Source organism: Rhinolophus sinicus, chromosome 9 (genome assembly GCF_057876585.1).
Source record: "Rhinolophus sinicus isolate RSI-liver-muscle chromosome 9, RSI-T2T, whole genome shotgun sequence".
Taxonomy (NCBI): Eukaryota; Metazoa; Chordata; class Mammalia; order Chiroptera; family Rhinolophidae; genus Rhinolophus; species Rhinolophus sinicus.
The window spans coordinates 16,825,944-16,839,420 of NC_142509.1; the positions used below are offsets into that span (position 1 = coordinate 16,825,944).

General features: G+C 45.5%; 1 protein-coding gene across 2 annotated transcripts in view; it reads right to left on the reverse strand.

Moving 5' to 3' along the window:
- The window catches only part of CDC45 (cell division cycle 45), a 28,401-nt gene extending 15,121 nt beyond the window's left edge, over positions 1-13,280 (reverse strand). For both annotated transcript variants that reach the window (XM_088800875.1, XM_019755929.3), the window contains exons 1-9: positions 13,125-13,280; positions 12,939-12,998; positions 12,058-12,150; positions 10,670-10,807; positions 9,616-9,759; positions 4,517-4,572; positions 3,308-3,356; positions 1,676-1,737; positions 388-438 (exon numbers count right to left, since the gene is read on the reverse strand). In XM_088800875.1, coding sequence (XP_088657001.1) covers positions 388-438; positions 1,676-1,737; positions 3,308-3,356; positions 4,517-4,572; positions 9,616-9,759; positions 10,670-10,807; positions 12,058-12,150; positions 12,939-12,998; positions 13,125-13,175 — 704 coding nt within the window. In that variant the 5' untranslated portion in view covers positions 13,176-13,280. The remainder of the gene's footprint in view (positions 1-387; positions 439-1,675; positions 1,738-3,307; positions 3,357-4,516; positions 4,573-9,615; positions 9,760-10,669; positions 10,808-12,057; positions 12,151-12,938; positions 12,999-13,124) is intronic.
- Positions 13,281-13,477: the final 197 nt, after the last annotated feature.

A 13,477-nucleotide genomic window follows, 5' to 3' on the forward strand; every position in this document is an offset into this window, starting at 1 on the left:
CAGGACTCTGGGGGCTCTCACCTCTTCCTTCTGCCCGTGTCCGCTGTGCACGGGCCACATCTGTGCTTAGCCCTGCCCACAGCATGGGGAGCAAATGGCACCCAGAGCAGGGAAACTGTGCTCCTTCCTCTCATCACTGGCCCTACCTGCTGGCTCCCTGAGGGTAGACAAAATATCCACACAAGGCCACACACTACTGTGCCAGAGTTCCCAGTAACAAGCCCTTCCTCAGTGACAGGGACCCAGGTCCAACACCAGCCCTTCCTCAGTGGGGCTCTATGGTGACGCTGCCACCCTTCTCCCTGCTGCAAACTCTGGCTGCAGCCGAGCCGTGCACATCATCACAGCACAGGCGACCTTGCACAGCCCGAGGGAGCATGTCCTTACTGAGTGATCTTGTCTTGCACCCACTGGTCCGTTAGTCCAACGATGGCCCACCTGGAAGGCAAGAGGGCAAAGAAGCAGTCAATGGGGTGGGCAGGTGGCACTCACAGGAGCGTCCTGCCATCATGACCAGACCCAGGTGAACCCTTGGACAGGCAGTCCCCACGCTTGGGATGGAGAGGTGACAGGGGGCGACTCAGGGCTATTGGTGCAATGTGACCACTGCAGGAGCTTTCGGTACATGAAGGAGACTTAGGACAGGGACAGCAGGACACTTGCTGCCATTCTCCACCCTCATCCTGCCAGTGCAGGACTGCAGCAGACACCCGTGCGTAGGCACTGGGGGCCCCCGGTGCCTTGCTCTACCTCTCTGAGGCCCTCACATCATGCCCTTCTCTGTGATACGCCTGCAGGACAGCAGACCCTTGTCCGGTCCACAGCTCTCTGTCCTTCCAGTGTAAAATGGTGGGACGGAGAGTAGCGCGTTTAGCCCCCTTAATAACCTCCCAAGTTTCCGTCTCCACGCTCATCTTTTGTAAATGAGATAAGAGATCCATGGGGTCAAAAAGACCCACAGCAAAATGGAACAGGACCCCAGGGGTACCCTTTGCTAGTCCCAGGCAGTTCTTCAAGGCACCCCTCCAGGCCTACAGCCAAGAACAGCTGGGGACGCTGAGCAGTGACGTGGGAGAGGGCCTGAGTGTGGGGGTGCAGGGCACCTGAGCACCCACATCTCCCAGGGCAGCATGTTGCTGCATGAGGGACCTCTTCAGAAAACGCCACGCAGTATCATCTCTGACTGACGCCACCTCCTTCTGACTTTTCCACCCATGGGCCAAGAGCTCCTGCTTAAAGCAAACTCAGAGGTGGGCAGTACGATTTTTCCTGCATCTGATTTCACCACGAGCTAGGGTTACAAAGGTATCTAGCAAGGGCTGCCTCATTCAAATTTCACGCTCCTTCTGTTACCCAAATTTCCTGGGCAGCAAGGGTGAGTGGTAGAGTGGGAAGGCAGGAGATGTACATGGGCTTCACCCTCTGACCCTTGACCTTGCTATGCTCCCTCCACACCTGGGAGTTTGTGTGCTGTCCCGAGAGCCTCACGGTTAGGAAGAAAAAAACCAGGGCCATGCACTTTCCCAGAAAGGGGCCACATTTAGTATTCCCAGTGGGGACAATAAAGGCTCACATCGTGATGTCTTCCTTCAGACCCTCTCCTCACTGTGGGAGGGTAGAGCTGCTAGAACAGAGAAGCTATGTGTGGCATTGACCTTGACTGGGGACTACATACCACAGCATGTCATTCAGATCCTTGGACATCATCCATGCCAGGTCAAACATCACCATGGCTGACTGTAAGAAAGAGAAGCCTGAGGCCAGAAGCAGCTGTGTTCATGCAAGGGGCATACACTGGGGCCAGGCCACACACCCAGGCCCGACCTGAGCTGCCTGGGGCCCAGCTGAAACTCTGCAGATTGAGGGTGTGTCCAGCCAGGGTGTGTGGGTGGATCCCAGGCTAAGCCGAGGGAGGAGGACAGAGGACTCAAGTGACCTGAACTGTCTCCCCTGCTGACTAAAGTAATTACTGTGCATGAACTTCATCATGCGGCAGGGCGGGCAGCCGGTACAGCACTACACAGGGGCCTCTACACGTCTCATTGGGTCCCTTGGTGATGCCCCAGGGAGGCACTAAAGTTGGGAGGGCAGGGACCCTGTCGTTTGCACAACCCTGCATCCACCATGCTCTTCCTGGCTGCTGGTGGCCTTGCACACATTCCCAGGAAGGTCAGATGAGGAAGGGCCGTGGTTCCAAATACTTGACCATTAAAGAGAGAAGGAGCCTCAGGACCCCCTGTGAGGAAGGTCTTTCTAACAGGACTGTCCATGGATGGAAGCACCTAGCTCCCTGTGAGCAGAGGGTCTAGGGCAGGGGTGTCCAAACTTTTTTCAACGTTTTTCACCAAGGGCCATATGCGGTAAAATACACAACAGCTGGGCCCCTCACTCGAGGTGAAGTACGTATTGCCTCACCTGGTTTATTTAAGTAAACTGAATATATTTTTGGAATTTGCTGGGTCACGAGCCGCAGTTGGCCCGTGGGCGGCAGTTTTGGACACCCCTGGTCTAGGGTTTGGTAGGGGATGATGAAGGAGGATCAGTGTTTGACCAGAAGACGCTACAGTCTCCTTAGCTGTGAGATACTGGGCTTCCTTTCAGGGAGAAGATTTCTTAAGGGAACCACCTATGTATCTGGAGGGAGCCGGGATCCACTGCCCTGGCCAGACCTTCTCAGAGTGAGCATCTTGCACCCACTCACTGCTCAGAATCTTCCATTGGCCAGGGACGAGCAGAGAGCAAAGGGGTGATCCTTCAAAGGAGAAGGGGACCTTGACATAAAAGAGACATTGGAAATACGGTGTTTAGAGTTCACGGCCCCAGGGCCAAACGCTAGAAGCAAATGGCATATCTTACTGGAAACTTATTTTCTAGGGCTCCTCAAGGGCCTGAGTTCTGCTCAATGCTACTGGAGTCAACACAGGTTTTCTATGTGAAATTGTGTTCCGCAACACGAACACACTGACGGGCCTTTATAAGGCTAGTTTTATCTTCTTGCACTGAGACTAATACGGAACTGTTCTGTATTTTTGATGAACAAAAATAATCGCTGCCGTTCTTTGAGCGCATATTGGGAGGCACACAGGTAACTGCCTCTGCAATGAAGATTGTTCTCTTCCTTTCATGGAGGACTTTGAGGTTCAGACAGGCTGTACCACCTGATCACGGTCACACAACGGGAAGTTGTGCGGCTCAGATTCAAACCAGGCTTTTGTGGCTCTAAAACCTACACTCGTTCCTCCTGATGGTTCAGGACACTGATTCCTGAGTCAGACCTTTGTGGCGAATTCCATCTAGCCATACTTACGGACGTCCCATGATATTCATACTGCTCATAGTCGAAGAGGATGTCTCTTCTGTAACGACACAAAACGTGGGTCTTCCACACGAAGCAGTTCAGGAAGCCAAACATTTGGGAAAATGCTAAAACTTGACAGTACTCAAAGAAATACAAATGTAGTCATGGCAGTATTTGTTTACAGGATGCACTCTTTCTCCAGAGTGTATGCGTACAAGGCTGGGAAGGGAGGGACACTGACACAAGCTGCTTGTGGCAATGGAAAATGTACAGAGGCACAGTCCCAGAACCCCACTTCTGAGAAATTACCCCAAGACATCAATGCAAAGGAACAAGCAAGACCAGACTTGCTATGTGCACAAAGTTGTTCACTGCAGCCTTGTTTGTCACAAGGGGCACGGCCAATGAAGTACTTGTGGTTATAAAATCTACTTGTAACTATCTAAAAGTTATATTAAGTGGAAAAATGCAAAATTAGGTGAGTATTATGATTATGTAAAATATATGCAAGTATGGATAACCCAGGAAGGTCAATCCAAAGTTGGAATCTCTTCTCATTAGTGAAAATAGATCATATTCATTTTTCTTTCCTTACAATTCCCAGAATGATTTTACATTGTCCTTCCACAAGGGGGCGGCCGAGTACACGCCATCCACCAGAACAGCAATGGACAGCAGCCGGACCTTTGAGGACTGGATCCAGCAAGGAATTGCCAGCTCAGGGGCATTGCTGCACGTTCACCTCAAGTTAGAATAACCTTTCCAATACTTCTATTTTGGAGCACTTCAATTTTTAAATTTGCAATATGAAGAATTACGGATAACCTAGTTTCCTTTTCATACTTTTTTTTCTATGAAAAGTTTTACACAATTGGCGTCTATCTCATTTGTAAGAATTTATATATAAAAGTATCTACATCTGGAAAACTATAAAAGTAAAGAACCAAGGGCTGTCACCCTTAACAGATGGCATATATTTGGGAGACCTGTGGGCCTGGTCCTGTCACTCATGAAACCAGGACCACTAGGACAACGGCCCGGAGTTCTCCAATGCAGGGACCACATGCTCACTTGTTGAGCCACTGGCCCAGAGGTTCTAAACTAAATGAATTGTCCTCAAACAGAAAAAAAATGCATGCAGCTCCCAGGGAAAAAACAGGTGTCGGTGATGCCACTGATCCACAGGGAGAGTGGGTGCTGCTTGAAATACACACTCACCTCCGGGCCTCCCACTCTCTCCGCTCCCTCCTCTTCATGGTTTGCGCCACAATCTCCTGATACAGGGACAAAGAAAACAAAAGGCTGAGCAAACAAACCAGAAATTTATCCCGTTAGCCTAATTTGGCAGAAGCCAAAGGTTCTGATTCGGCAGAAGTCAATGGGTTCATAACCCTGAAAGAAAAAAACATGGGTCATTTCTGTGCCTCGAGCAGTTTACTCCTGCAGAAGGGGAGGCACTAAGGCAGAGGATGGCCGGGGACCCCTCTGGGCCACCAGCACTGAGGACACTGTAGACGAGAGCGGATGCTTCCCCAGCTCCTGCTCAGGCTGTCTGCCCCAGCTTTCCATTGCCCCGCCCTCCAACACACACGTGATCTGGAATAAGCCCACTTACCTCATACTGGCTTCCCCACTAGATTAATACGAGCTAATATGTTTTACGTTCTACCATGTGTCAGCGACTATTCTAATTTTACATGTACAATCTCATTCAAATTGAAAACATAAAACAATAAACTTTTAATATAAAACCATAAGAGAAAATCTTGAGGATCTAAGGCTAGGCAGACTTTTTAGACTTGACACCAAAAGCACAATCCATATAAGAAAAAAATGATAAATTGGACTTCATTAAAGCTAAAAATATTTGTTCTATATAAGATTCCATTAACAAAATGAAAAGACAAGCTACAGAGTGGGAGAAAACATTTGCAAACCACATATCTGGCAAAGGACTAGTATTTAGAATACATAAAATTTAACATTAAAAAATCAAACCAGCCAGTTAGAAATTGAGCAAAATACATGAAGAAACATTTCACCCAAGAATATACAAATGACGATTAAACACATCATTAGCCATTCGAAAAATAAAAATTAAAACCACAATGAGATATTGCTGCTACCTATTGGAACAGCTATAATAAAAAAAAAGGGACATCACCAAATGCTATCAAGAATGTGGAGAAACTGGATCACTCACATTGGTGGTCAGAATATAAAATGGTACAGACACTCTGGAAAAGTAATATTTAGCAGTTTTTTAACAAACTAAACATGTAACTACCATACAACCCAGCAAACACACTCTTGGGCATTTATCCCAGAGAAATGAAGACCTGTGTTCAAAAAATAAAAATTCACAACCCTGTACACAAATGTTTATAGCAGCCCTATTCATAACAGCCAGAAACGGGAAATATCCCAGATGCCCTTCAACGGGTGAACAGCTAAACAAACTGTGGTAAGTCCATACCATGGAATTCTACTCAGTAATAAAAGGGAACCAATGATTGATACACCAAAAAAACTTATATAACATTCTTGAAATGACAAAATTATAGAAATAGAGAAGAGATTGGTGGTTGCCAGTGGCTAAGGAGAGGGTGTGGGGCTGGCTATAAAAGAGGCATGGCGGGGATCCTTGTGGTGATAGAAATGTCCTGTATCTTGACATGTCAATGGCAATGATCTGGTTGTGATATTGTACCCCAGTCTTGCAATACGTCACCATTGTGGGAAACTGGGCAAAGTATGTAAGTGACTTCTCCATCTTCTTACATGTGAATCTACAACGATCTCCAAATAAAAAGTTTAATTAAAACACACAAACAAACAAACAAACAAACAAAAAACCTAAGGCATGGTCCCAATGAAGGAACTTTTGGGCAGTGATAGAACAATTATGTTCTCTATTTTAGGGGGTGATGTTCTCTATTATGATGTGGTGGTGGTCACACGACTTTTTACAGTTGTCAAATTTCATTGAATTGTACATCTGGTAAATTTTACTGTGTAGAAACTGTATCTCAATAAAGTTGATTAACAAAACTCCAGGACCCAAGAATTCCTTGACCCTCCCTACAGTGCACAATGGAATCCTATCCCTCTCCTCGCGGCTGTGAGACTCTGTGGTATCACCACCAGTCTGAGGCAAGTCAGGAGGGTCGTGCAGTAGCTGCACTGTGAGCTGGAATATTTGTGCTGGGAGCCTGAGCCATCATGTTGTGAGGAAGACACGTGCAATGGAGGAGCCCTGGCAGGCACCTGTGTTGGGAGTACTGGCTTGTGGCCATCCCGACAGCCCAGATGCTGACATTAGAGCCCACGAGCTTTCCCAGGATTCCAGCCCTAGAGAAATTTGTCTCTGCCAGGCTCTGCCCAAATTCCTGACCCAGGGAATCCACGAGCATAAGAAAATGGTTCTTTTAAGCTTTAAGTTTTGGGGTCTTTTGTTAAACACCAGCAGTGACAGCAACAGACAAGTATGATTATTTCCCTCATTTTACAGAGACACAGAGAGGTTAAGTCACTTGCCTAAGATCATACAGCTAGTAATGGCAGGTCCGAATTTTGAACCCAGGTGACTAAACCAAGACACAGTATCACCTGTACATTAAGTGCAATTGTGTTCATTTGATAGAGGAATCTCATCTTTGCAGGGCCTACCACTAAAAGTCAAGTGAAAAATTTTATTGACCCCATGTCTCCTTCTCTGCTGTTTTTACAGTAAAACTCTTTTAAAGTTATTTATAGTCTGTTGTCTCCGAAACTCTTTGGGTGTGCACCCTTATTAATAAAAACATTTCTGAGAACGTACCTTTAATGCATGTACGTTTATTTATAAACCACACAGATTTTAATTACATATGATGTATTTTCAAAAATGCTAAATCTTATTTAAATCAAGTCTTTACATCTAACTTACAGATTATAGAAAATGCAGGGATAGAGGAGTAAGTTAAATTACTCCATGAAGAAACAAGTGATAGAAAACTGGAGTGGCCTCCAACGTTATTCAAAACAAAACAGAACTGAAAAAAAAAAAAGAGAAGAAAAGAAAGAAAGAGAGATGGGGTAATATCCTAGGTTAAAAGACAATAAAGAGGGCGGCTGGTTTGCTCAGTGGTTAGAGCACAGTGCTCATAACACAAAGGTCGCCGGTTCGATCCTCACATGGGCCAGTGAGCTATGCCTTCCCCAACTAGATTAAAGACAACGACTTGATCTGGAGCTGAGCTGAGCCACCCCCACAACTAGATTGGAAAAAAAACAACCAAGAAAAGCACACTGTTCCCCAATTAAAAAAAAAAAAGAAGTTAAAAAAAGACAATAAAGAGAAATAGCTAAATGAAAATGTGCCAACCTTGACTGGATGGTTTAAAAACCAAAATAGCTGCAAAATTTTGGGGACAATTAAAGAAATCTGAATATGAGCTGAATATTAGATGATTTAGGACATTGTTAATTTCTTACACATGATAATGGTGTTTGTGGGGAAGAATGTCCTTATTCTTAGGAGATGCGTATGGAAGAATTTATGGGGGAGTCTGCAATTCATGGTGTCTACAATTTATTTTCAAATGAGCTAGCCAAAAAAAAAGCATATAGAGAGAAAGCAAATGTTGCAACATGTGGACAATTGTTGAATTTAGATGGAAAGCATATGGATATTAATTGTAGTATCCTTTCAACCATTGTACACGTTTGAAAAACTTTCAAAAGAAAAAGTCAGTGGGAAGTTACACCTATTATATATTGTATTATATAAAGCATTCACAAACCCAGATTCTAAATATATGTGGTAAGCATGTAAACAGAAGCTCTAACATGGTTGGTCTGACATCTCTTCAAGACTACTTTCTCCTGTTGCCAGGCCGCACGCTGGTTATCTGCCCATGTCCCCCATGCTGCTGGCTGCGCCCCCTTGAAACCATCCTCCTCTCTCAGAGCCCTTGTGTCTGTGGATGCTCTGCTCTGAATGAGTCTTTCTGGCTCCTTCCCTCATTCAGGTGTCTGGTCAAGTGTTTGGTAGCCACTTTCATAAACCAGCAAGCCATTCCCTGTCTAGCCCCTTACCTTGCTGTATTTTTCCTCATAATATGAAACCATCCTCTAATCATGCTCATTTACACATTCCTTACGTCTCCCCCACTGGAAGGAAGTTTCACAAAGGCAGGTTTGGTCTCCCCCTGGTGGCCCAGAGCCTGACTGGTGACTAGTCAGTGAAAAAATATTTATTAGTCATAATAAAGAATTCCAAGACTCTTATCTGCAGAATATGAATGTTTCCAGGGAAAAATCCCACCAGATACTCATATTTGGGGCCCTATAAAAAGCAGCTCATCAACAGATAAAAGAATGCTACAAAAAGCATTCAGAGAATAAAAAAGAGCTCTTAGAAATCAAAAATTAGAAGATAAAGACCAGAAGTCTGCCAGAAAGTAGAACTAACACAGAAAGAGCTGGACGAGAGGAAAGAAAATCTGAGTGGGTCTGAGAGGTCCCCATCAGAACACCTGAAACTCTACAGAAACAAGTGGGCAAAGGGGAGGAAGACAAGAAAGACGTTCCTAACTCTGCAGAACATGCCCCTCAGATGGACAGTGTCCCAAATATGGTTCAAGGGGGCTCTGCTCAGTATTGGGAGATGTCAGGCCAAGGATGAAGGGATGCCCCTAAGACATTCCAGAGGCACATTTCAGCCTGCACCCCAAGGATCAGGAGCCAGAGGGCATCAGCTTCTACACTGAACACTAGAATAAAGCACGGCCCTCGTGTTAGAGGAACAGCCTCCTCCCACCTGGAATTCTACATCTCACAGAAGCCACCAGCACTGGCCAGGCCCCAGAGCTAGTAAATGGATCAGACCCAAGTCTCATAAGACAATTGTTTGCTCACAGATGTTTCCTCTGGAGTGACCATCTGGGACTGAGCTTGGCCAAGGGCTGCAGACCCACATTGCTCCTCCATGGTGACTGCACAGAAAGCGACTCTGGAGGGAAGTGGGGAAGGGAATGCCTTTTATGCTACTTGTTTCTCCATATTGCTTTTTATAAATGTTTGCTGTCTAGGCATAGAGCTGAGCCCTCCTAACGGGATTCTTCTAATGGGATTCTACTGTACAGATAAGGAAACTAGCTCAGAGAAGTCCAGCAATCTGCCTGAGGCCACACAGCCAGGAGATAGCAGAGCCCAGGCTCATCACCCACACCTGCTTCCTCCCAGCTACCCCTGGGCCCATCAGGCTCTGGACAGACCTCTGACCTCTGGAAGTAACAAGTTCCTTCAGACTGTGGTGAGAGGCCCAAACCCACCTCTTCTAAACGTGTGCGCTTCTCAGAAGGCTCTGACTCGTCCCTTTCATTTCCTGAATGTTCTTCATCCTCCTCTTCATCCCTAAAGATGTCATCATAGGCAGGAATTTCAAGGTCATCATCTTGTTTAATGAGTAATTTGATCTAAAATTAAAACAGAGCAATCAAGTCTTTTCTCTCTGATGGAAAACTATCCATCAGATGTTTTTCTTAAAGAATCTTATTTCCTAATTGGCTCACTCATAAGTTTTCTATACATACAAATAGCCATCTGTTTGAGAATTTCAGACTTCTCAGGCATTTAAAAAAATTTTCATATCCCTTCAATGAGGTGCTGGAGTTGCAACCACACCATATGCAGAAATTAACAAAATTTGAAAACTATCTGTAGTCACTTATGTCTGGGGAGAAAGCTCCTTTTTATGCCATATACCAAGCCAACAAAATGAACACCCCACAACTTGCCCTGAAGTGAGTAAAACTCCTGTCTCTCAAAGCAGTTCCGGAAGGGCTTATTTCTCCTGGAGAAGCCTTTCACATAATTTCGGGCCTGACACTTTGTTAATGTGGATGGGAGATGAACTCAAGGGAAGCTTAGGTGGCTGCTCTGCGTCAGGCTCTGTGCCCGCTGCTCAGAGGTTTGAACGTAAGTGCAACAGAGCCATTTTCGGCTAACAGTGCCTCTCACACCACCATCTTGCTCGGCCCCACACCACCCATCAGATGAACTCAGATGGCTCTGAGGTCCTTTGATATTCAGTGAGGCCAGGCTGGGTCTGAGCTGAGGGCAAACTGGGTGTAGGGTTCTGGTCCCTGTACCTCCCAGATCAAGCAAATCCACAAATGCAGTCTGAGCACCTCCAAGGGTTAGGTGCCATGTTTCTCATCAAATATGGACAAGATCAAGTTCTTGTCCTCAGGCTGCTCCAACTCCTGCAGAGGAGGTGGACACATGCCTTACTGAGGACACCAGGTGCAATGTCCGTGGCATAAAAGGCACAGACAGATCATTGGGAGAATTCAAGGGAGGCATGGGCCCCAAAGGCCTGGTTACCTGGGTATCATTGTATACATTCACGACATTGACTGGCCTATGGGTGTCACACACAAAAAATACGGCATCTTCATCGGGTTGAAGGATATCCAACAGGTCTATGTTAGCTCCACAGTTTATGAGGATAAAATAATGGAACTGAAAAAGGAAGAGAGATATTGTGAAGTAAGTGCATCAGAATATGAATAACTGGGCCTCTCCAGACATCAATCACGCTACTGTGACGAACTGTCTCTCCATGCTAATAGCATTCCACAGTTTTAAAATTTTAGCAAATCTTCGATAGCCCATACTTAGCAGACACCTAAATATTAAGTATTTTATTACATCCCATCACTATAGAAAACCATTTCCTTATAAATACAGAACTGGCAGAGGTCCCTCCCATGATAACAGGAGCTCCAGGCAAGGGTTTACCTCTGCCAGACAGTCCTAGATATGGCCAGACTCCAGGGACCCTCTTCCATACTCCAGCCCCTCAATCTCTCACATTACATCCGGTACTGACTTTATTCTACCTTCCTCATCCTCTTCTCATCACCCAACAACAGTGGCCAGAACATCTTTCCTTTTCTTATTCAGAATAATTTTGTCTATATGTAGGCCTTTTGGGGTTTGAGATTCTTCCTCAAGGGGGCTTGTCAAAAAACTTCTTAGCAAACCTAATTCTTGAACAGGATTTTGTGAAAACAGTTTTTCCTAACTGGTTACTTTGTAAGGTTTTTATAACTTGATATATTCTTTCTTTATCTTAGTATCACCCAGGAGCACTCAATGTAAAAGAACAAAGTTACTGAAACAGAATAGAGGTGAGACCCAGAACAAGATTACCTGGAAAAAAACTTACTGAAACAATAATTAATATTTTAAATGCTCTATGATTTTTAAAATGCTTTTCTCCCTATATGTAGTAGAATGAACACTAACTATGCAGAGAGAATAGTGTGTGTGTGTATAGAAATGAGATCGTATGTGGGGTCTAAGATGTACCAACTCTCATGGCCCCATGTAGAGGTGGGAGGAATCCTGGCAACCACTGTTTAAAATTACAAAGGGAGAAAATATTTTCCTGGATTCCAAGTTGGAAACTGGGATACGTTTTCTGGGAGAAATAATGTAAAATCATAGTCTAATCTAAAATAATTTTAACTAAGCCATATCTAAAACTAACTGCTAAATTCCAAGCACCTTACAATGAAATGTCTGCCACACAAGTTCAAGGTTAGAGGCTGTCCATATTCACTATCTTTTTTTTTGTTGACTTGAGGGTAAGTCCAGACATTCAGCTCATTTTTCTCTTTGGTATTGCCTAATATAGTTGGTACTTAAATAAGAAATTGCAATTGAGTAAAAAAAAGCCTAATTATTCAAAAATACATCTCACATACTTGTTCTTTATGTTCAAGAAATGCAGTTTCAAGTTCTTGCCACCCAGAAACTGGAACCAGCGTATACTGCACGTGGTCACACTGGAACAGGGCCTGGAGAGAGATTATTTTCAAAGCCTATCATATTTAGAATGTCTAATTTACTTTGAAACGCACTATAAAAAAATAAGATGGGTTATGAGACAAATGGCAGATAATAAACTAAGGTTAGTAAAATGTTAATGGGAGGAACTAGGTGATGGGGATGAGCATTCACTATACTATTATGTAACCTTTGTCGAATTTTTGAAAATACCAAAGAAAAACATTGGGAGAAAAGCTGATCTGATTTCTAGGTCTTCTGAGAAGTAATTCCAGAACCAAGGGTGTAACTAAAGCTCATGTAAACACCCATCACACCATATTCAAAACCGAACCAATGATCTTCTGTAATAGACTAAGGAATCCTGTACTTCCAGCATTGTTTATGGCACCACGATGCCCTGTTTTCATAGATTCTTCTATCTCAAATCCCACATTTGAGAAGCCACTACAAGTCTATCGGTCTCTCTAATGCAGCCAACTTTTTGCCTAGGTTTTTGCAAAAATATTAACTAGTCTCCTTGACTGTGCCTCGTCCTTCTCTAACCCACCCAATACCGTGCTGCCAGAAAGGCGACCTCTCAAGAGTCTTCCCCAGCTTTCAGTTGTTGTTGCTCCAGACCTCACCCAGCCTGAGCTCTCACCCAGGAAGGGGTTCCTTACCCTGCTTCTCACCTCCCGCACAGCTCCCTACCCGACCCTGTTCCCTCCGGACTCTGTACGTCTCACCTCCCACCCAGGTCTACCCTGCACCCTCACCTCTCGCCAGGCCCCACCCTCCCAGAGTCCTCAGTGCTCACCTGGAGGATCTTGCAAGCGCACAGAGAGTCCACGTCCGAAGCCACGAAGAGAAGGACCCTCTGTCGGGGGAAGACAGGGCGAACTGAGCTCAGCGCCTCGAACCCGGGCCCCTCCCGCCCTCCCACGGCCGCTCCCCCTTATCCCTTCCCCGTGACAAGGCCTCGAGGTCCAAGAAATGGGGTCACCTGGTTCTGGACCACCTCGTAGAACTCTCTGCGGAAATCGGACACAAACATGACCACGGCGGCCAAACACCCAGCGCTCGCGCTGAGACACCAAGAGCCCCGGCGGAGGTCAAGACTCCCGCCAAATCAGGGTTCTTCCGATTGGCCCACGAGCCAATCAATAGGTACTTAGTGCCCAGCCTTTCCTCTTTAATGATTGGTTCATATTGCGGCAACAGTAGCCCTCCGCCATTCACGGCTGGAAAATTCTGGCCCGGCCCAAAAGAGCGTCATCACCAGGCAGGACGGAAACACGTTTGCACAATACAACGCTAACTCCCATTTACCCAGAAACCCCAGGCTCGGTGGACATC